At 42.2% G+C, this 23,369-nt stretch overlaps 4 protein-coding genes and 1 long non-coding RNA gene across 7 annotated transcripts in view; 3 read left to right on the top strand and 2 right to left on the bottom strand.

Moving 5' to 3' along the window:
• Positions 1-23,369, top strand: part of lncRNA:CR44357 (long non-coding RNA:CR44357) — a 239,347-nt gene that overhangs the window by 76,799 nt on the left and 139,179 nt on the right. The gene's annotated exons all lie outside the window — the stretch shown is intronic.
• CG1677 (uncharacterized protein) overlaps positions 1-23,369 on the top strand; it is a 124,709-nt gene that overhangs the window by 76,799 nt on the left and 24,541 nt on the right. The gene's annotated exons all lie outside the window — the stretch shown is intronic.
• Positions 193-4,785, bottom strand: Dok (Downstream of kinase). Its single transcript, NM_132163.4, has 3 exons — positions 4,327-4,785; positions 3,146-3,463; positions 193-2,902 (listed from the first exon to the last, which is right to left on the bottom strand). Exons 1-3 carry the CDS (start codon positions 4,408-4,410, stop codon positions 1,436-1,438), a joined length of 1,869 nt encoding a protein of 622 aa, NP_572391.1. The 5' UTR covers positions 4,411-4,785; the 3' UTR covers positions 193-1,435.
• Positions 5,229-14,377, top strand: Atg5 (Autophagy-related 5). The gene is made up of 6 exons (NM_132162.4): positions 5,229-5,479; positions 5,554-5,653; positions 5,736-5,841; positions 6,217-6,442; positions 6,527-6,632; positions 13,749-14,377. Exons 1-6 carry the CDS (start codon positions 5,327-5,329, stop codon positions 13,865-13,867), a joined length of 810 nt encoding a protein of 269 aa, NP_572390.1. The 5' UTR covers positions 5,229-5,326; the 3' UTR covers positions 13,868-14,377.
• On the bottom strand, positions 17,867-21,060 carry brk (brinker). Its single transcript, NM_078514.4, has one exon. It carries the CDS (start codon positions 20,524-20,526, stop codon positions 18,412-18,414), a length of 2,115 nt encoding a protein of 704 aa, NP_511069.3. The 5' UTR covers positions 20,527-21,060; the 3' UTR covers positions 17,867-18,411.

The raw sequence follows: 23,369 nt of genomic DNA, 5'->3' as shown, positions 1-23,369 counted from the left end.
ACATACTTGAGTGGACACAAATGAAAGTCGTTCAATTCGATTTGTTTGATTTTTTGTTGGTCTTTATTTACACAATAATAGTTTGCAGACACAAAAATTAATAACTACAATAGTCATAATCGTAAACGTAAGGTAAGTAAAAAAAAAAAGATGATATATTTCAAGTAAAATGAACGTCACTATTTTTCTTTTGGTATTTTTCTTATTTGTGTTCGCCTTCGTTTGTTCGTTTTAATTTATATAAATTTTTTTTTTTTTTTTTTGTGACCTTTGCATAATACTCAAAACTGTCGTTTACAACAATCCTGGCTTGAGAACTCGAACGTGCATGGGGTAACGATGGGGCGGGTTTCTTATTTGGGTTATTGAGAGGAGGTGCAATCGAAAACAACACTTAAGAAACCTATTGTATATTTACAGTCTAAGATTGAGCAAAAAAAAAAAAAATAAGAGTCAACTATTTTGGGTGATTTTTGAGATAATGGCATTACACCGTTTGTTCCTATGGCAGCTATATGATCTATCATACAAAAACGTATAGGAATAACAATTCGAATAACCGATTTATATGGCATCAAAACCTTGAGAAGACGGACGGATAAACGGAAACAAGTACAATTGCAGTGTATTTAAAATCTAGTTCCTTTAAATATACAAAAACACATATATTTAGCATAAATCGCATACACATTTTGTAAATTTTCGTTACGTCCATGATTCGATTGAGTTTCATTTTTCTCTTGCTTTAATTTAACACTACATTTTAAGTAAGAGCCGGGGGAATTTTTCGAGTGCGATCATCAAGTGGCGGGCAGTGCTTGCTAAAAATGTAACAGTTTCACAATTAACAATACAATCACAGATTACGAATTTAACATAATTAACGAAAAACAATTACAAAAAAAAAAAAAATTGAACGATTCGAATGGTATTTGTTTTTGGCTTGGCAAAGGGAAGGACAAATTCTGGGATTTAGAGATTCGACGCACTTCCTTCCCTCGATTTCCAGCCAGGAATTTCTTTCTTTTTGTAGAACTGTAAGGCACTCGGCAGTCTCTTCTTTTTCACTTATACTCAAAATGTATGAAATTATGTAAAAAGTTACTGGCACGTTACTGTTTTCAATTTTGTTTTTTAAATTTTTTTGAACATACATTTACATTTGTTATCGCAACACTTAAAATGTATCGCGAAAAGCACACAAGCTTATTCATCTGGCGTCGTCCAATAACGAAATAGTCATGAATTTGACTACTGGGAAAATCCAAATTAACATGTCAACAAGTTGTGTTGAATTAAATTGAAAACAGCAACAGTTCTGGGACAAATAAAAACTAGGACTATCTCCTCCCGATCCACCCCAAAACCCCACTGCACCCAGTTCGATGCCAGGATCTCTGGATCCTTGCTATCGGATCTGAAATCCTTAAATATTTTACACTCGCTTCGGTTTGCTGACCATTGTGTAGTTGAGGCCATTATAGCTGCGATGATCGATGGCTGCCGCCTCGAGATTGCCGCCTTTGTTGGCCGTTGCAGTTGTGATGGTGCTACTACCGCCGCTGATATTGCTATTGGAGATTCCTAGATTATTATTGTTCGTAGTGGTGCTAGCCTTTCGCAGCACCCCGTAACCGCGATGACTGTCATCGGCTTTACGGAAGCTTTCCGTATCGGGACTAGCGATCAATTCGTATTCATTGGGTGGCGGTGGACTGCATCGTATGCGATTACCGGGTGTGACATTCACAATGGTCTTATAGCCACTCGATGTCTTATTGTTCGGCGATAGAAAGTCTAAACGATCGTAATTCGATTCACTAATGGATGTGGCGCTAGTGCAACCCTCACCGATATCGATGTCTATGATCTTGGGTGTATTTTGGCTGCCACAGGTGGATTTCGATACTGATCGCTGGCGTACAAATTCTGAGGTATCGCAGAGTATGGGCATACGTTCACTGTGCCTAACATCGCCCACGCCCCTTGTGCGCCACGCCTCTGTGATATTTTCGATGCACTCGTAATCCCGCTCCGGAGGCGGTGCTTTCGAGGCGCTCTCATTTCGCAGCGGCAAGTCGGGCGGTAAATCGGCTGCTGTTTCCGGCAGGGATATCGATTCGCCTTCCAGGGGTTTCAGTATCACTGAACTGTTCACATCGGAATTGGCGGATGGCGAAGATATCGTAGTTATGGCCACAGGTTCATATTTCACAATATTCCTGTATTTATCACAATGGGTTGTCGGGCTTTTGCGTGGCGGTTTGTTGGGAATGTGTTTGCTGCTGCTGCTGTTGCTATTGCTATTTGCGGGCACGGATAGCGTGATTCCTCCGGTACTTCCTAAAACGCCTCCACCCGTTGCTGTGGCGCCACTTGCTCCACCTCCACCCGCCGAGAAGTTATTAAGAGAATCGTTAGAGCTAATGAAGCCCCTCAGGGATATGCAGCTTTGCGTTGAGTTGATCTCGAACTCGCCACCGTGGGGATTACTCGACGGTGATGGTGGCAGTGGGCTTCGCGAACCGGGCTCCATGCCAGCTGCCGCACTAAACTGATTCTCACCGCACTCCAAGGTGCTCAGACTATCGCCGCTAATCAGTTTCTTCATCGACTTCATCTTGGCGGACATGCAGCGGAATACCTCCTGTGGATTGGTGTGATCCAGGGTGAAAACGCCTTCGCCGGTGGTGCATTTTCTGCCCGCCTCAAAGGTGAACTTGCCATCGCGATAGCCGTACTTCCTAATGAAACGATATGGCCACATGGCGATTGTGGCGCCCAAATCCTCCGATTTCAACTGAAGTTCAGTGGGCGTCATTTGGAGCATATATGTCTTAGGTTCAATGCAGCAACGAATGGAGGCCTCGGATGGAATCAACGTGATAATGAACAAGCCATCCTGCAAATTTATAAAAGGTGTGGATTATTATGGATTTTTTATGCGGTTCGGTTTTTTTTATATTCTTATTTTAAACGTGCCAATTATTGTCAGAGACTAAAAATGGAATTGGAGGTGCATTTTCACGTTAGTTTCTTAAGAACGCTTTAGATTCATCGTATACCCCTTTTGACAACTATAAGATTACGCAAATATAACGAAATACCCCAGAAAGTTTTCGCTTATACAGAGATGATCACTCACAAAGGAGCTGCAGTAGAGGTCGTTGTCCTCCTCGATGGCCCCGATTCCCCCCGATGGTGAGGTGTCACAGAAGGCCACCGTTTGCAGGGCGGTGATCCAATCCTTGAGCTCCTCCTCGCTACTTGTGCTCAGTGTTAGGGTAGCCTGCCGCTTGACAATGTGAATGAGGCGTTCGGGAGGCGGCTCCTGAGTGATCTTCACACAGTTTTCGAGGGTGAAGATTTTGGGGTTCCGGTCCTCCTTGCTTTCGCACATCTCCAGGCGGGCAATCCCATGCCGACTGGCCTTGAATAGCAAACAGTAGCGACTGCATGCTTTCTGCAAAAAAAAAAAGAAAAAATTGGGATTCGATTAAATCGGTTTGGATGTCTTAAAACGATTATATCTTAGTAACGTACTGAAGAAGATGTATTGTATATGTATATGTATATGCATATGAAACTGCAGTGTATAAATAACCAGAATCAATTCAAATTTGTCTTAAGATTTTGTAGTATCCTGCATTGGATAATGCTAAAAAAAAATATAAAAATAGAGTATGAGCATAATGGGCTAAACCGTGAAGTACTTATTCGCCCTCACTCTGCCCCTTCTCTGCGATCCCCTGCACCACCACCCTTTTTCCCCAGTTTTCTGCTGGCTCAAGAATTTCCTGTCGCGCATAAACACAAATACCACGAAGTAGCATGAATCGCCAGCTGTGTGTGCCATCTGAAACTCCAACAGTGGGGGTAAAGTTATTAGGATCAATGCATAGCATGTTATTCGAATTTTAATTTAACTTAAAAGCATCATATTATTACTGCCTGATATATTGTTTTTAAATACGGTTTCACTTAATTCATTAAAGGGTTTGTGTTGGTCTTGGAATATTAATATTATTAAAAATGATATGCTAATATTATGGCCTTAACTGTATGAAGTCGGCCCCTCTCTCGCTCACTCCCTCTACCGCGTATCGCTGTCTCACTCCCACTCGCACAGTGGGCCTCATTTGTATGCAACAAGTATGCAGACAGAAACACATGCACATAACACACTCACATTAACACATAGGTCCTGTTTGATTTATCGAAAACTACGCACTTGTAGGATAATTGCAAACAGAAAGTAACTTTTTAAACCCTGATAAATGGGGAAATATTTATATAGAAGGGCGGAAATACGGCGATTTTCCATACCTTTTTCGAGATGCGATTTAGCGAAAATCCAGTTTGGGTCGGCACATTAAGATATCCAGCCAAAACAGGTATTTCAACATCCATTCTGTGCACCACTCCTCCACCTCTCCTCTCCTTCTTCCCACTCTCCTTCGTCTCCTGCTCTCTTTCCCTCTCCTTCGCCGATCTAGCTCACACAATGCGCCTCCGATTCCGAATTGTTGTTGTTGTTGTTGTTGCTGGAGTTGGGCTATGCGATTTCTGGAGTTTTCCTTCAATTCATCCGTTTTTCTGTGCTTTACGATAGCTTCGCGGTCGCATTTAGTTGATCACTTCATAGTAAACATCACATCATATCGCACAGCGAATACGGAGATTCGAATTTCGAAAAGCGCAGCCGCAGCACAAAAAAAAATCACCAAAAAGCGAGCACAGAGGCAAGTCGACTTTATTTATTTATGCGCTGCACGGTTGCATGCAGCTGCTGCAATCGTCATCGATAACTAATGGCGATCGATAACTTATGGTTTTTTGGTAACAAAGCGGTTGAATTATTTCTTAGGTCTAAAATAATAAATTAATATCATATTTTTATAATCTTGGTATGTTTTCCTCTCCTAGCGCGCAATTTTAATTTCTCATAATTGCGTTGTTGGAGTTATCAACATTTCGATCAATACGAAAAACTTGTTATATTATTTTTTTGATATTTTATATTATTTTGAATGCAAATATATATATATATATATCTATGTGAAATATTAAGTTACAAATTTATGGTGAAAATATTTTCTGTGAGCAAATATTTTAATCGCGTGTGTTTAAAAAAATAGCTATGAATAAAAATAAATCAAACAGTCTGGCAGCAAAGTGGCGTGCGATATTTCAGCGTTGCCATCTTCGAATGCCAAGTGCCATCACTATTATCAAATAGCATTGTTTCACCCATCTGGTAACATCGCAAATCGTATTGTGCAAAAAGGAAATATAATTTAGCCAAAACAAAAGCCAAATAAGGAACATGGCCCACGACCGCGAGGTGCTGCGAATGATCTGGGAGGGCCAGATAGGCATATGCTTCCAGGCGGATCGGGACGAGATCGTGGGCATTAAGCCGGAGCCTTTCTATCTGATGATATCGCGACTCAGCTACTTGCCTTTGGTGACTGACAAGGTAAACAAAGGCTTCAAATGGAAATGGCCATACCAATTATAAGATCCCAATGACTGTCGTACATATCCTGGCAGGTTCGCAAGTACTTCTCACGCTATATAAGCGCCGAACACCAGGATGGAGCTGTGTGGTTCGACTTCAATGGAACGCCCCTGCGACTTCACTATCCAATTGGTGGGGTTTACATTAACGAGATGATGATATCATAGCATGCCCATTTGATACTAATGATGGTACTGTCTTGAATCCTGGTTAGGTGTCCTATACGATCTGCTGCATCCGGAGGAGGACAGCACGCCCTGGTGCCTCACCATTCACTTCTCCAAGTTCCCCGAGGACATGCTCGTCAAGCTCAACTCCAAGTATTTATTAAAGAAATCGCCATACCAGTTTGTGTACCCCACAGTCGTGTTTGCGAAATCTTATCTTTAACACGTCGTAACTTGGGATTGCAATCATATATAGTTTTCCCTTTTCGAGTCTCAATGAACAATCACCGTGGATGTCGAAGTAATAACAGGGTAAACAATTGCCCATCAAGCAAATCCCGTGTTATAAGAGAAAATGTCATATAAAAGTTGGACCAAATATGAATTAACAACTTCGCACAAAGATAAACGTACCACAATAGGGTTTTTAATACGTTTCAAATATTTGAAAATAGCATAGTTACCTCGACTAGGGTACACAAACTGTTGGTTCCAACTGAATTTTTACTGATGATCCGCAACTCTTAGGGAGCTACTTGAATCGCACTACATGTCCTGCCTGAAGGAGGCAGATGTGCTTAAGCACCGCGGCCTGGTCATATCCGCTATGCAAAAGAAGGACCACAATCAGCTTTGGCTGGGATTGGTCAACGAAAAGTTCGATCAGTTCTGGGCCGTCAATCGGAGGCTAATGGAACCGTATGGCGATTTGGAGTCCTTCAAAAACATTCCCCTGCGAATCTATACAGACGATGTGAGTGGAAAAGCCGAATTAGATCCGTTCAGCTTAAATTGATGGATTTTCCACTTGCTTTTATTTTATCTCCATTATTGATAGGACTTCACGTACACCCAGAAACTGATTTCACCGATCAGCGTGGGCGGACAAAAGAAGAGTTTGGCCGATTTAATGGCCGAATTATCGACACCTGTGCGCAGAGCGGGTGAGTTGGGATTTACGTTTTTAGCCTTTGGATTCGGCTATCAATTACCGCAGGCACTCTAAAAAACTGAATACCAAAACTCAAAGTCGTCTCTAAAAGAAAATGAAAACGAGAAAAACCCATTGTCTGCGCAGACGCAGCGTCTCTTGGAAATTAGGGAAAAGGTGCCAGTCAGTCTGGCATGGCCAAGTGCATGTCTATCTGTATCTCTTTCAGATGACGACCCACCCGTCTGACTTATTTATTTTTCTATTGAATAACACAAACGAGCCGAGCCGAGCCGAACCGAAAAATCCGCCCTGAGCGGCACTCTCCGGCAATCATTCTTCAATTCATCAATGTCCCATCTGAACAAAAAGCCGAAAAAAAAATACAAATACAAATACAAATAGGAATAGAAGATATAATAGGAGATTCTACTATATACTCTCGGTCTGAAAACAATGCCCCCGGGGTGGAAAAGCGACCCGGAGCGGATCGGAACGGATCGCAGGTCTTTTTTGGTCATCTCGCTTGCCCCCAAAAATGTGCCCTATTTCCCTCTAGCTCGTCACATTTTCCTTTTTGGCCATTCAGACCGAGTGCGTGGAAAACAAACGAATGAAAAATTCTTTGTCCTGCCGTCTGAAAATTTGTCGACAATGAAAATGTGCGTGTGGATTTTCGGGAGAGCAAGAAAATCAGCCAGCGATTGAACGAAAAACAACATCCGAAAAACCATAAGCGATTTAAACGAAAACAACATGGGCAATAGTTTGAAATTTAACAGCCATTTTGGAAGAATTAAGTCGGGAGTGCAGCAAATCTATATATATTTGAACCATTTTATGAGCAAGATTGAATAGAAAAACAAGTTTTCAGCGATAATAGTAGAAATCTAAACACCTATGTATAAATATATGCAGTTTTATGGGTACATTACAATAAACAACAGACTTGCAACATATGCATGCGCAGCACCTGCAACATTAGTACACTTGATACTAGAAACAGCAACAATTATACCAACAGAGAGTGCAACTGATGCCAAGAAATGTGCCGTTTTAATGTAAACCTAAAGCAACTTGCTCAAGCAAGCAAGCAACAATAAATTAGTCATCAATAGAAGCTGCAGCATAAGCTATGCAACCTGCAATATTGACGGAAAACCCCCAGTGGCAGATACATATAACAAATGTAAGCGTCATATAAGCTGCAGCAACTGCAACAAAACATGCAACCTGCAACCTGCGACAGCAGCAGCAACTGTTAGAAAATGCCACACATCGCTGTTGACCTGCGGCGCCGGCGACAGCAAGAGCACGAACCAGAGCGGGACAGAGAGATCAGAGAGAGAGAGAGAGAGAGAGAGATGACGAGTCGCGGCCAGACAGAGATGGGACGAATTCGATGTGTTGCTCACCGGCAGCAACTTGCAACGCGCACACACACTGCAAAACCTCCCACTCCAGTGGCTTAGGTGCAATAATAGCATTGGGAATTCCAAAGATGGACAAAGGCGGAACTAAATACCTGCGGCTGGGATTTACGAATTATATTGTGAGGGTTTTTTTTTTCGGGAACCACTTGGATGGATAGCTAGTGCCTATAGAGAGTTTCTGCTTTCCATTCAGAGCGAGAGATCCCTCCTGTGCGTTGTGCGTCCATATGTTTCGGGCAGGTTGGGTATTTCCCAGGTGTCCCGATCTCCATGCATTTCGTTTCGTGTCCTTTGGCTGAGAGCCCTATGCTGCACCATGCACCCTAGTGCGCTGGCCGAGGTGTGAAATCTTTATTTGCATGCTTATGAACGGCCTTCTCTGACCAGCTAGCTCGATGATCCTAAGGAATTTCCCATTCGAAAGGTGAGAGATTTCCGAAGATCTCAAACAATTGCCGATGGATGTCGATCAACACGTATTTTCCCAAAGGTCATTCGGCACTCGCATCGGTGCGTTGCATGCTGTCCTTGGCACAGGATTCCGATTCGGATTCGGCAAGGAATCCTCGGCTCCTTTCAGCCGCACGCCTGGCTTAAGTGGGCCATTCAAGGCAATCCTCTGACAATTTGGTTTTAGCTCGACTAGGTGGATTTTCAACTGTTAGGATCTTTCGGATCAGTTTAGAGTGTTGCGTGATTTGGGGGGATTTTGCTCGGATAATTTGGACAGGTTGTGCTAATCAATGTGCGATTTCTAGGGTATGCGACTCAGTAATATTGTATATTATTAGATTAGATCCGCATATGCCGTATAATTCTGATTTACCCCACCCCATATATCCATCCATTTTATCCCCCCAACTCCAATCCAAGATTCTTTCGCATTTATGGAGTACACAAATCGAAATTGAAATCAAACAGAAATGCATTCAAAACATGATCAATTTGTTTCTCCGGTTTTTTTCATGAAACTTGGATCGTATTATGTACATGTATGGGGTAAAAAACAAAAAAAAAGCAGAGGACGGCGGAGGCAAAGAGCATGGTGATAAAGGGGAGGAGGGGAGGGGTAGATGGTTTGGATAACGATTGCACGTATTTGTGGTGCGTGCATTTTCATAGAAAATCGTATTTAAATTGAAATGAAATTCAAATATACAATGCAGTCGAGTCTCTGAGTCTTCCGTCGGAACGTGGAAGGTTCAAAGTAGATGCGATTCCAAGAAATCAAAAACAAAAAAAAAAAAAACAAAAAAGTGAAAGAAAAAAACGAGAGAAGAAGCGGCAGAGGAAGAATCTAAGACGCGTCAAAAATAAAAGAAACGCATTTCTTTTGGCTTTGCCTCTTGGCTCCTGCTCCCTCTATCTCCATTCCTCTCGTTCTTTCTGCCCGTCTCGCTCGCACTCGTTTAGCTCCTTGTGCATTGGCATTCGCTTCATTTGTTGTTGCTGCTTTCATGATTTGCCGCCGGCAGCGACGCCGACTGCGCTGCCTCGGCCGGAAAGCAGAAAGAATAAATGCAAGTGGCTTTCAGTGTTGCCAAGTTTTAAAGTTTACAAAAAGAAATCGTTTACGGGGTTAAAAAAAATGTACAAATTTAAACAATGTCCAAACCATTCCTCAATTTTTTTTTTAAATGTTCATCTTCCAAAACTTTAATCTGTTTGGAAATGCATAAGCCAACAAATATTCTGCATTGCACACAATGTCCTTTATATGAATTCGTATAAGCATTATATGTATATTTTTTTTTCTGTGTAAAAATAGCTAGATGCAGCGTGAAACAAGCTAAAACTGGCTGAGCTACTTTGGAGTGAGTGCATGTGTGCGTGTGTGTGCTTGTATTTGTGTAGGGTGCTCTCGAATGTGTGAAAAGGAAGTTCTGAGATATCACCTCCGCTTATTTGTATTTACACCTTCGCCGGCACCTCGATCCCCTGCCCCTCATCTCCTCCAACTCCTACTCCGTGACTCTCCTCTTCTCCCCCGCCTGCTGCATATATATTTTTTTTTTTTTCTTGCTGCATTCAACAAAACTCCGGTGAAAACGGCGGCGCACGGAAATCGCACCTCAATGTTTATCACTTTTTGCCCCTCTCTGTTGCTCCCTAGCCAAACAGCCAAACGCCCCATCCCCGTTTTGCGATCTCCCTCTTGCTCGCTCTTTCATCGGCGCATTTGCTTAGTCCCATTTCGACACATTTTTCGTTTGCATTTCGTCAATCAGACAAACAATACAAATACAAATGCCAACCTGCAAAATGCAACCTGGACAATGCCCATGTATGTATGCGTCTGTATAAATGTATCCATGCATGTGTGCAGCAGGTGTGTGTGTGTTTTTCTGTGTTTGTGTTTGTGCGACAATTGGCGGTGCCACGCCCCGCTTTTTGGGTGGGCTGCAGCTGTGTGCGAGTGTTTGCCTGTTGATCTTCACAGCATCATTATTTAAACTCACCTTTTTTTTTTTTTTTAACACCCGGTGATCATCAATCATACTTCATTTGAATGATACCCCCCAAACGTAAAAGAAACTTCAATAACATACGACCGCTTCAAAAGTAACCCTTATAAGGTTAAAATCAATTCTCGTATCCATGTTACCGAAAATCTTAACAAGGTTTAACAGTTTGTTCTTTAACCACTAATCCATTGGATAGAGCTGTAAAGTTATGTCTATAATTTCCATCACCGAAGTTAAAACACTGTTGCCATGCCAAAAAAAAAAAAAAAAAAAAAAAAAATCACTTGAAAAGCACCCGATTCTTGCATTTCCTGCCACGCCCCCTTTGTCCATCCACTTAAAAATTCCACTTTCTGGTTTGTTTGTTTGTTTCTTTTTGTCTGGTTGATCGGCCATTATCGGGTGCAATCTACAGTCTTCAATTCACAATTCAACTGCACCGTCAACGAAATCCGATTTAATTTCTTTTCGCTAAACATCCGCAACCCCCCGACTGCCACCCCTTTGATCGTAATTCCCTCACTTTGTAGCTGGATGAAAATAAACCGAAATTAAAATTGAAATTATGGGGCGCACAAAAAGAAAGAATTGACCGACAGCAAGACAGACAAAAAAAAAAAACACAAGCAAAAACAATTGATTAGCACTTTTCGATTTCGCACTCTTCAATGGCGTCACTGAACTGCAAAAAAAAAAAAACAAAAACAAAAAAGCTGACTTTTCCAAGTGCGCGAAACGTTTGGAATCGTGGAACGGAGATAGAGTTTTATGTATGTATGTACATACATATATATTTTTTGTATTTTACTGCTATTTAATGGCTTTATGGAACACAATCTATTAAGTGATTATAATGATTGGGGCGCCTTATCAGATCGATGGAGCTTTTGGTTATTTTTAGACATGAGCTATGCGCGATGTCGTTCGTTTTCCACCACACCTCCGCTTCTGCCCATTCGTACGTACTTTCCACGTTGACGATAATAAAAATGGGATCAATAAATTTTCAGACTGTTTGGCGCCACTCTCGCTCCCGCTCCCTCCTCTCTTTCTCGCCGCTGTCTCGCTCACTCTTTCTGCGGGGGACCTGCACAAACACACATATCCCATATCGTCGAGATCAGAGGTGTATATATACATGCATACATACTTACATATATAATGCTTGTCTGCGGGCCTGTCCCCCATTTAATAGTCTATATCGTTCGGGTCGGTTTCCTATTCAAGATTTATGATCTCTTTGGCGCTTTGGAGGTGTTTTTTGGTTTTATGGTTTCGTCGGATGCATCGCCGATTGGACGACACCTTGGGAGATATTACGTTTAATTGCTTTACGGTTTTTTTTTTTTTTTTGATCAAGATTTGGTTTTAGTAGGGTTAAGGCGATTTATAACACCGAAGAGTCAATTCAAAAAACGAGAAATTTCACATTTAACAATTCAAAATCGTAATGCTTCAGCATTAGCTCTCCGTTTTTTTTTTTTTTTAAATTCCCAAGTAATGACTATATTATTAGCCTTCGTATTATTATATTACTTACTAGGTATGACTATTGTCATTAAACATTTTTATTTGAAAATGATTGTGAATTTTAATCACTCATTTACTTTTTACCACTCGGTCAACAGGCGAACTTTGGAACAATCTAATAGATTTACTTCCCCCGTTTCCACTTTAAGCGATTAATATTTATTGCTTTGCTTTATTACTTTTAACTAGTGCCTGGCCTTAAATATACAAATTTATTTATTTTTAGCTTGTAATTCTATTAACTTTAAAACTAAAATATAGCCCTGGCGTTAAATTGATTGGTCACACAATCCAGCATTTTAGCTTTGTGATCATTTCGTTGAATTCTTTGCATATCTTAATGCCAATATCGTAGGGAAAGCATATGCATACATACATACTTGCCACCTGAATATGCCCCTGTATCACCAATCAATTCGCTTCCCATATTTCCACTCGAGGCAATTGTTGTATGCCGTTCATTTATTATTTTTGGGGTAGCGCCATTCGCTTGGTCATTAAACTCGTGACTTTCCCAACCGCAACGGATCGAAATGGAATGGAACGGTGTGTCGTATGTGTAGTATAATATCGCGGGTTCTATGAAGCTATAGAGCCTACTTGAACTCGCGTCCGTTGCACAAATCTTATCGCCACCGCCTCCCACCGCCTGTAATCAGGCATTATCAGCTCATCCACTTACACACATTCCACATCTGCCCAGTATACATGTGTACATACATACATACATAAAAGTACATATAAGTTGATATATATATGTACATATGTATATATAACGCTAGTTCTAACCACCGGTCGATTGGCAATCGAGAATTGGCAATCGGCAATCTATAATTACACTTTATACGCTAAAATTAAAAATGACGAAATTTGTCACAATTGGTAGCCCGAAAAATAAGAATAGCAAAACACACTTGTAGTGTAGATAAGGTACTAAACTTTGATTTCCAAGTCAGTACAATTTCCCATCTTTTGGTTCGATTGCCATAATCTTTATAGCCCGCAAATTGATCATGATCAGATGCGCGCTGTTTATGCGGCAAATCGAAGCGACTGAGATACGGCCTTATCAGTCTAAAGTAATCGCTAGCTGATCTCATTCATTATAATATAGATACTTGCATATGTAGGCTTCACATGAGCGCTGTCTCATTAATGAAATATAAAATATTGATTGGTGATCTTTTACATAATGGTTAAGTACGCATTTAGCAAATTGAAAGTACGGGTCATCATCAAAAATGTGTATTTCTTAAAAAATCGTTGACTAATATATGCGTGATTATTTTTTGACATAGAACATGTTTAGTCATTGTATTCCTGGACTGAATGAAGCGATACAATCCTTTGTATTTTCAATAAACGCATTTAAATTTATGTTTAAATAACTCCCTTTGGAAGTCTTAGCATTGATCGATAATAGAAATTTGCTCGGACGACCAAATTTGTTGTTTATCTAAAAAACCAAAATAGAAATACTAAGGCAATTTACAAATTAAATTAGCCGCATTAAAGACTACCAAGTTGATCCGTGGAAAAATAAATAAAATATATATAAAATGAGAAGCTTACTTCAAGCTTTTAATTACGGAAAGTGAGGACGCTTGAGTTACGTTTGTATTGTTTTTAGAGTGCCAATTTGTTGGGTTCCAGAGATATGGTGTTGCTATAGTACTACTCCAATAATCCTTAATATTCCAGTTGGATGTCGCACGCACGGCATTGATCTACACGAGGAGACCCAACTGCAATGGATGTCCGAGCATCTGAGCTATCCCGACAACTTTTTGCATTTATCGGTGGACTACAAGGATGTTTAGCCTTATCCCTATATGTATATAGCCCTATGTTTTGCCCAGTTCGCGTGCGTGTATATTTATGTTTGTGTTCGTGTCAATGTGTGCTTGTGAGAGTGTGTGCAGTTCTATTTTTCGATTCCAGCAAATCCCAGGGCGATCCTCTGCGATCGATTTACATACATATATACGGATCCATGTATATATCCAAATATATGTCTAGTTAAGCTAATCTGTATGCTATATTTATGATATATGCCAGCATTTAAAAGAAGCGAGCAGCGCAAACCAAACGATTAATGAAACTACCCACTAACTAATAATGCCAACATACAGTTAAACTTAACTTTTTTTTTTTTTTTGGATCATAATCTGCCGACTTTAGTTGCGAAAAACTTGATTGAAATTAAAGCACAGTTTTATTACGTTTATGTAATTATTTGATACACTAAAATGACATCACGCCACACTAATGATTAATGGAAACTATTTTATATCGACCCAATCAAAAATATATATATATACGAAAGTTATAAAAGAATTGCATTTTTCAAAAAGGGGGTTGGTTTGTCATCAAACTCTATATATTCGCGAATGGATCGGAAGATCTGTTCATGGCTGTGTTAATCGATCAACCTCCTATAATTTGTAAGCCTCCGGAAATTGGTCAAGCTCCACAAAAAAAAAATAATAATAAAAAGAAAAAAAGAGCGGAAAAGAACCGAGGGCGAGGTTATCAATTTCGTTTGCGATTTATCCGCCTGTCAAGATAGTGCCTGGAATTGAAAATTGGGTCTGGAGTGGTGGTGCTATATCTGTTTGCTTTATATATATATACATATTTTTTTTTTTTTTTGTTATTTCTTTGCAACCAGACGGGACCTTACACAATATGTTTTTGGCCAACCCCGAAATCGGAGATCTTCAGTGCGTCTCCTTTATTTGAAGAGCATCGATTTGACACTGTCAGTTGAACATTAATAACAACATGGTCTGGTCCTGATCTATAATTAGTTAACGCTTTTGCACCACTCGAAAATGATTTATTCGATTGTTATTTGTATCGTTTGTCTGGGCGCGTTTGCCGCAGCGAGTCCAAAAATAAACTGTACGTACATCTGATAAAAAGCCGATCCAAATTAAAATCAATTTTCTTATGAATTATTAGCGCAAATCGAATGTGGGGATTTTTTTTTTTTTTTAAGTCATTATGGGGTTAGCATTATCAGGAATCTGATGGATCCAAACGAACTGATGGCGCAACATTGATGGATACGTTCGCCAGTTCTGATTGATCAGGGATCTTAGGTGTTTATGGGCGCTGTACAATGTAGTGATTATAATAATTAATTTCTTGTAGGATCCGTTGGTCAAATGGTAGACAGAAGCCAAACGATTTATCCAACCCATTGGTACAGTTCACAACTGAAAGTACGAGTATTCATATAAGAGATTATGTCACGATTGTCGATGGGATCGCGCGAGATTCGTTCCTGTGATTACAACATCACACGGTGCGCAAAACTCGCTTGATCAATAACAAACAATATATAAGCGTATATATGTATGTATAGTGATATCTGCCAGAGACGATCGCCATCTGCAAAGTACTCGAGATTCGTGATTCGAGTCTCGGGACTCAGGTGAATTCTGCTGCTTTGCTATGTGCCAGTGTCTTCTTCCCCTATTTACTTTGTAAAACTTGGCTGGCTGCAAATCAAAATATATATATATATATATATTTTTTTTTTTTTTGTTACGTCCGAACGATCGAAATTTGTCACGTGGCATTAAAGGCAGCAACAAAAACCACATATTTTTGGATGGTAAAAGAAAAGCGAGCAAAAGTTTACACGGGGCAACGCGGTTCGAAGAAAATAGCACGAAAATAAATTGAAATTTAGCAATCATCTGCGGTCGCTCCTCCCACAGTTTCCCGGTACCAATGGACCCCACCTCGACATACATACATACGTACATATGTACGCTCCTCTTGGGGATTCTGGCCCCTGATCTTAGCCATTTTCGTCGTACCTTACCATAGTTTGTTTGGTGGTCCTATTTGTGGTTATTGGTTCTCATCCTTGCGTTTCTGATCTTTTCCATTGATTCTTCTCCATAGTTTCTAGTTTCAACTTCTTGAACACCTCTTATCTTTCATAGATTAAAGATTATATAACTGTACTGTTATAGACTAAGTAAACTTTGGTACTGTTGGTACTTCCTAATCTGATTTAGTGTTCCATTTCGTTGTGTTCTTTTGACTTTTGTGTTGATCTAGCTGTTGTCCACTCCTCCCGAATTGATTCCCCGTTCCTATTTCTTTTGTTCCTCATCCCTTCCACTTAACTACGTCCCTAGTTGGACTTGACTACGTGGGAACGATCACCTGAACGATCAAATCGCATAGATGCCAACAGTTCCGATCTGCCAGCACAGTCTCCACCCTTTTGTACACAGAGAAAAAAAAATGCGATGCAACAAATGTTGGCTAAGTGATAAGAACATTATGGTATACAAGAGAGTATACCTTGTTCATTTAATGGCAGCTAGTGTCTATGAATATTACTTTTCATAAAGTAGTGGAATATTTTTCGCCTTGTGCATGACTAGTGGGTATCCCGTGGGGTCTATTTTGTCCGCAAATGTCGCAAAAATTCTTTGGCAGCGATCGCTCGGATTTGCCTTTTGCTCTGCAGAAGGGAAAGCGCGTCAAGTGAAAAACAATGAGTATGCCGCTCTGTCTCAAGAACCGATCCCCCAAACCGATCCAATCCGATCCGATCCGATACGATACGATACGATAGCTGCCGTCTGTGGCAGTTGCGGTGGTGCTGATGCTGATGCTGATGCTAATGCTGATGTGGATGTGGCTGTGGATCGCAGTGGTGCTGAATGCTGCGGCTCGGGGCTCGTGATTGGCGCACACATTGGCAAACGAGAGCACTTTATTTTTAAACGTTTTAAAAATACGATCATTATAGAATTTGCGGCTTAGTCATACCCCGCCGTTGAAATGTGCCAAGCGAATTTGACCAGAAACCGAGTAGCTCGCGGAGGGCGGTGGGTGGTCTAGTCTGTGCGTAGGGGATGGGGGGGGGGGGGGGCAGGGGGCGTGGCACAGGCACTCGAAATGGAAAGCCCCAAAGCCTTAAGCTATGCCCTGACTTGAGTGACTGACTGACTGACTGACTGACAACCCATGAGTTGTCACAATGAGGCACGCAAATAACGCACACACATTTGAATGGCACATTCGGTATGATCGCAAAGATCAAACGGCGATCGGTTCTATAAATGGGGCCTTAACCTCACACTGACAGCTAAGAAGAATTGCGGAGCTAAAGGCAGGTCGATTTTTCTCGAATCTAGATTATCCCAATTGATGCGGCGGGGGTGTATTGATATTGATTTTTTTTTTTTTTGAACCCAGAAACCAAAAAAGATCTTATAGATAGATCCCTGAAATATTTGCAGTCATCTGAAAAGCAATGACTTCATTCGAAACCCAACGCAAATGCAATGATAAAACCAGTTTAATTTAAAGTTTTTTTAGTTTTCTGTTGTTAATTTAATCAATTCGTTTTCCTTTTGATTTTGTTGTTTGTTTGTTGTATGGTCACACAATTATTATTATTATTATTGTTGTTGTCAAATGTAATATATAAAAATACTGATTTTATATATATACATACATTTAGATATATATATCTCTTTCTCTATGTATAGGCGCATTTAATATTTCCCTTGGCAATGAAAAAAAAAAAAAAACGTTCTCCTCTTGTTTGTATATAAATATATTGTATATATGTATATTGTATATCATTATAATTAACTTTTAAATGTAACCCTTAATATTACGTTAAATTTCTTGCTCTCTTTTGTGTTTGTAAATATATATTTATGTATAATATAGCTGTATATTCAATAAGCTTCAGTTTTCAACAATTTTATTAAAATTTTGTTTTGTTGTTGTCATATCACAAGAATTTTCAATTTTCAATTTCCAAATAAAAAAAGTGTGTATTGTAAAGGTGTGTATTTGTTTCGTTTTTAAAGCTTTACTCTTAACAATTTTCTCAGTTTTTCCAGTTGCATTTTTCACATTTTCTCTCTTAAAATACTCTCCCACAAGTTATACAAATGAAATGAAGCGTTGAAATTCTTAAGCAAATTCAATTGTTTCGCCTTGTTTCACTTTTTGTACACAATTATTTACACAAGCTAATACAAGAAAAAAAAAAAGAAAAATCTGAACTTAAGCTTAATTTGTTCTTAGTGTGTAACCAAAAAAAAAAGAAGGGTTTATACCTAGGGTTTGGGGTTTTTTTTGCTGATATGCTTGGAAGATATATGTTTGCGCTTAGATATACAATTTTTTATTAAGGTAAACTTAGGTGGTAGGGCTAAAAAAAACGTTATTAAGCTTAAATATGGCTTAGGGAACTAAAAGGCCAGGCCCAGTGACTGCCATTATAACATCCGATTGGTGGGATTGCTGCTTCCTTAGTTTCTATTGTGTGTGTTGTTTGTTGTGTGTGTGTGTGTGTGTGTGTGTGTGTGTGTTCTTAGGCCACCAGGGTCAGGTTTGTGGGCGCAGTATCCGCCACGAGAATCAGTGGTCGGTTGACGGATGATGTCCTCGCAGTGGCCAAGGACTCCTGATCCAGCCAGCGCTGCAGGTGCTGCTGATGTTGCAGGTGATGCTGCTGTTGCTGCTGCTGCTGCTGCTGTTGCATGTACATCAGATTGTCGTTGTAGACGGCATGCAGCTGGAGATTGAGGCTGTAGTTGCTGCCGCTGTCGCTGTAGGTGGATGAGCTGCTCTCGTAACCGGAAACGGGCGATCCTTTGGGGCAACAGAAGCCGGTGGGCGAGAGGGCGGGCGCCGAGAATGGGCTGAGGGGCGTGGTGGCTTTGCTGGAGCTGCAGTTGTCCTGAAATTGCTGATTAGGACTCCCGCCGGCGACGGGAAATGTCTGCTGCTGTTGCATACTGGTGGGGCACTGAAAGCTGCTGGTGATCGAACTGCCGGGCGATACACAGCCACCGGGATACGGATGGTTGCTCCAGATGATGGGTTCCCTTTGTTCGTTGATTGCCGATGGCTTTTTCTTGAGGCGACGCTGTTTCTTGTCGGCCGCCTCCTTGGAGTCCACCTCATCATCGTCGGCATAGCGGGACTCTTCCTCGTCGTCCTGCTCCTCCTCGGCAGCTCCCTCATCCAAATCCTCCTGCCGATGGTGATGGTGATGATGATGATGATCCTGCTCCTCATCATCGTCCAGCAAATAGGGCTTAAATAGCTTGACCTGTTTAGAGGGCAGCTTGTGCTCCTCCGGCTGCTCCGTCTCCACGTCCACCTCCACATCCTCGTTCTCCGTTTCCGTTTCGGGCTCCTTCTTGATCACCTCCTCCAGCTTACTAATCTTATCCGGCTGCATCGGACTAGTGATGACCTTACGTTTGCGGAAAGTGAGATCCACACCAGATGGATCCTTTTCGTGCAACTGCATTTGACGGCGGGCAGAGGATCCGAGAGAGAGGTCCATGGGGGCTGGTGTGGCAACCGCCTCCAGTCGATTCTCCAAATAGCCATGCAGATTGTGATGGTAGGCAAAGGGCACATGTGGAATGTGACTGGCTGACGATGTGGACCCAGGGGATCCGCTCAGGATTGGCACTTGTATTGGCACTTGGTTGCTGTTGCAGCTATTGCTGCTGCTGCTGCTGTTGTGGCAACTACTGTTATTGCTGCTCGGCAATGTGTTGCTGCTGCTGCTGCTGCTGGCGGGGATTGTTGCTGTCGGTGTGGGATTGCCATTGCTGGTGGCCATGGCGGCGGCAACAACAGCGGCTATTTTGGCCGCCGAAAGGACATTCGAGGATCCCTGATTGCTGCCATTGGTAGCAATGGTTGCAGGTGTCTCCTGCTGTGACTGCTGCTGATCCTGTTGCTGCTGCTCCTGCTGCAACTGCTGCTGCTGCTGCTGTTGCTCCTTCTGATGCTGCATTTGAGGATGCATTGCCACCGGGACATGCAAGTGGGGATGGGCGGCCAGGGGGTGTGGAACCATGCCATTGGCTGCCAGCAAATGGTGGGCGGCATGATGGTGGGCTGCTGCTGCTGCTGCTGCCGCTGCTGCTGCCGCCGCTGCTGCTGCAGCGTGATGATGATGGGCGGCATGATGGTGGGCGGCATGATGATGATGATGACCCACCGCGGCGGCGTGATGGTGATGCAACTGGTGCACCAGCGGATGGCTCAGCTGATGGAACACCTTGACCGCCGGTGTCGGCGATACCGATTGCTGTGGGAGTAGTTGCTGCTGCTGCTGTTGTTGCTGCTGTTGCTGTTGCTGCTGCTGCTGCTGTTGCTGATTGTTGGCCACCGATGATCGCAAATTTGACTCGCATTGCAACCATTTTTGGATTTGCCGGCGGTGAATGTTGTATTTCCTGGCCGTGGCCCGTTGATTGCCCTTGCAATCATTATCATTCCTGTATGATTCGAGGACTTGCAGCTTAAAGTGGGGCGTGAAAATCCGACGACTTCCCATTTTGGGGCTGCCCGAAGAATTGCCATTATTTGTGTGGCTGTTTGTGGCATTCTCCGAAGAATCCTTGGGCCGCTTGAAATTCAAAGCTCCCGATCCGTTCAACTGTTCGCTGCTGCTATCCATGATTATGGTTTATTTTCGTGGCGTTCTTTAAAGATTGTTTTTATTTTCCCAAGATTCTGGTCAGTTTTGTGTGTATTTTTGTTGATTTTAATGTAGCGAAATAATAGTCAAACAAGTGTGTTTTGCAGTAGTAGTAGGTAGTAAGTTTTAGGTGCTTTTGTTGTAGCTGTTGTTGCTACTTGCGTGCGACGCTTGCGCTTTCATAACTCGCGATCTGGCAGCTCTGTCCCCAAAGCAGCGACGTCGACTGCGACGCGTCTCACATACACACACTGGCACACACTCGCTCTGATACTTTTTGGAGTTTATTTGAAAGCACTTTTCAAAATCCGTTTCAAATCTATATAGTTGTGTATATTTCGATTGGTATAGATCGGATAAATAAAACACAGTTAAAAAAAATATATGTCTGCGTGCTGTTGCTTCTTCTGCTCTTTTCCTTTTCTTGTTAGCTACTTCTCGTACGTTTTACTACGCTCTTCTCATAACTCGCGTTTGCGATCCGCACGGCAAGGAATCCAAAACACAATTGTTCTGCCCTCGGCGTTCTAGTTCGAAGATACGTTCTAGACTGCCTCGCCTCGGCCGGCGTCGCTGCCGGCGCCGCCGTCGACTGCGGTTCACTCTGAAATGCTCACGCACACAGGCGTAAAGTGCCTGCCTGTCTGCTGTGCGCTGCTGTTGTTGTTGCTGCTGTTCGTGTGGGTGTTCGTGTGCGTGCAGCAGTGGGAGAGAGAGTGAGAGGGGGAGCTAGAGAGCGAGCAACAGAGAGAGAGCGCATGGCGCTGAAGCTGAGCATTGCAGACAAACTGACGACAATCGTGTCGCGAGGTGTCTGCGCTTGCATGTGTGCGTGCTTGGAGTGCAAGTGCGAGCGGGATGCCATAATACCAGTTCCCTTTTGCGGCGCTTTTGTTGCTGCTGTGCCGTGCTGTGCTGAGTTGTGTGCACGGTGGGACCGAATGGACAACATGGGACGGAGCAACCCATTCCCCCGTCCCTGTGCGCCACAGTCTTTGTCCACTCTTTTCGATTGCCACAGTCACCCGACTGACTGACTAACTGACAAACACCGCGAACCGCACAGTGGGACCAATTCGTATGGCTTTTTTTTATATAAAAAATAAAAAAAATATTATATGATACCTAAAAACATGGAATAGAACAAATCAAAAGATAACATTTTTAACAGCGAGATAATATAACACATTTTCTTCTTCTTTAATAATTAAAAAACCCTTTATCAATTTATAGGCCATCGAGTCAATAAGTGAAACGCGTTTCAAATTCTTCTATCTCTAAAACATTGTTAGCTATCTGCCAACAACAGATTATTGTTTTAAACATAAACCCAAAGTCGACAAATGTTCGCACTACTTGGAAACCATTTTTAAATTCTGTTTACAAAAATTAGTTTTTTACATGTATTAGTAGGCCCACACTTAACCCTTTGCTGGCAGCTTTTTGTGCCACTGTGTCGCAGCACAGTTTGTTAGCGGCTGCGGTTGCTGTTGCCGTGTTGCGTTGTGTTGTTGTTTCTGGCTGCGCTACAAATTCGCTGGCTCTGCCAGTTGCTCATACAGATACACACACGCACACACACGTGTGCAAAAGGCACCTTTGAATGGTGTGCGTGTGTGCGCCAGAGTCGTGGCTGCCAGACATTCTGGCACTGCCACTCCACACGCCGCCCTCCCCCATACCCCTTCCACATCGGCCAGAGCCCCCCACCCCTTTTGACCCACACCCCTGTGCCCACGTCCCCCGTCAGCATACACACACACATCCGTAGAAACCGCGCAACAGATCGTCGAACGAACTTGTTGAGCGCCGCTCTCTCGCCAACCAAACCGCCCGCTCTCTCTCTTCCTTTTGCTCTCTCTTGAATCAACTGTTGAATGCATTGCTGCATTTTTTATATTTTTACACACACATAGAGCCAGACGAACACAGAGGTTTCCAACTATCTTGGTTTTTTTTTTACTCGTTGTTATGGCCGTGGGTGCATATATACCATATAGCTTTAGCTTATTTCTGTCGACGTTGCCGCCGTTCTGTCTAAGCTTAGAAAAATTGAAAAAATAAAACAATGCAACGAAAAAGAACTAAAAGGGCATGCAATAAGTGCAGCAACAATATGTGTACAAGAGAACCTCTCCGCACTTGTTGCAAATGACAAACCGAAATGCTGCCTCTGCTTCGTTACCAGCTTACTCTGCTTCTTCTGTTCTCCTGCCTCGGCAAAATCTGGATTCATGAATGAAACACACACACACACTGCCGCAGACACCTCGCTCTCTTTCGCTATTTGCATGCGTGTGTGGTTCTGTGTGTGCGTGATTTTTTTTTGTCGGAGACAGTGGGCTGCTTCGCTTGCGTGTGTATGCAAATTTATGAAAATAAAAATAGAAAAAATGACATAAAACAAATCAAATATATGGTGTTGTTGTTGAGCATCAATTTGCGCGTGCGGTATGGTAAGATGAAGTGGGAAAGGGAAAGGACTAGCGATCTTTGAGTCACCTATGTACCTCTTACAAAAAAAATAACAAAAACCAGCAAAAGAAAAAAAGCAACAACTATACATAGATATCTGGGGTTCAGATTCCCACGTCTCTGCTGCCCCCGCCCCACTGTACCCAATCCCAAACCGCCGCCCCCGCCACCGTCCCACTGTGCCCACGAATCAAAAGCCGACGACGGACTGTCTGGAAAGATCAAGGAAGCTGGAAAGGGACGGCAAGACAAGATGGAGCCTGCGAAGCGCCTGCACAAGAAAAAAAAGAAATACAACAAGCGGGAAGAACAGCGAGAAATAAACTTCGATGCACTGACAAAAAAGG

This window comes from Drosophila melanogaster, chromosome X (genome assembly GCF_000001215.4).
Source record: "Drosophila melanogaster chromosome X".
In the NCBI taxonomy this organism is placed as follows: domain Eukaryota; kingdom Metazoa; phylum Arthropoda; class Insecta; order Diptera; family Drosophilidae; genus Drosophila; species Drosophila melanogaster.
Note: the sequence above shows the minus strand (reverse complement) of the source record. Positions and strands in the feature narration are given on the sequence as shown.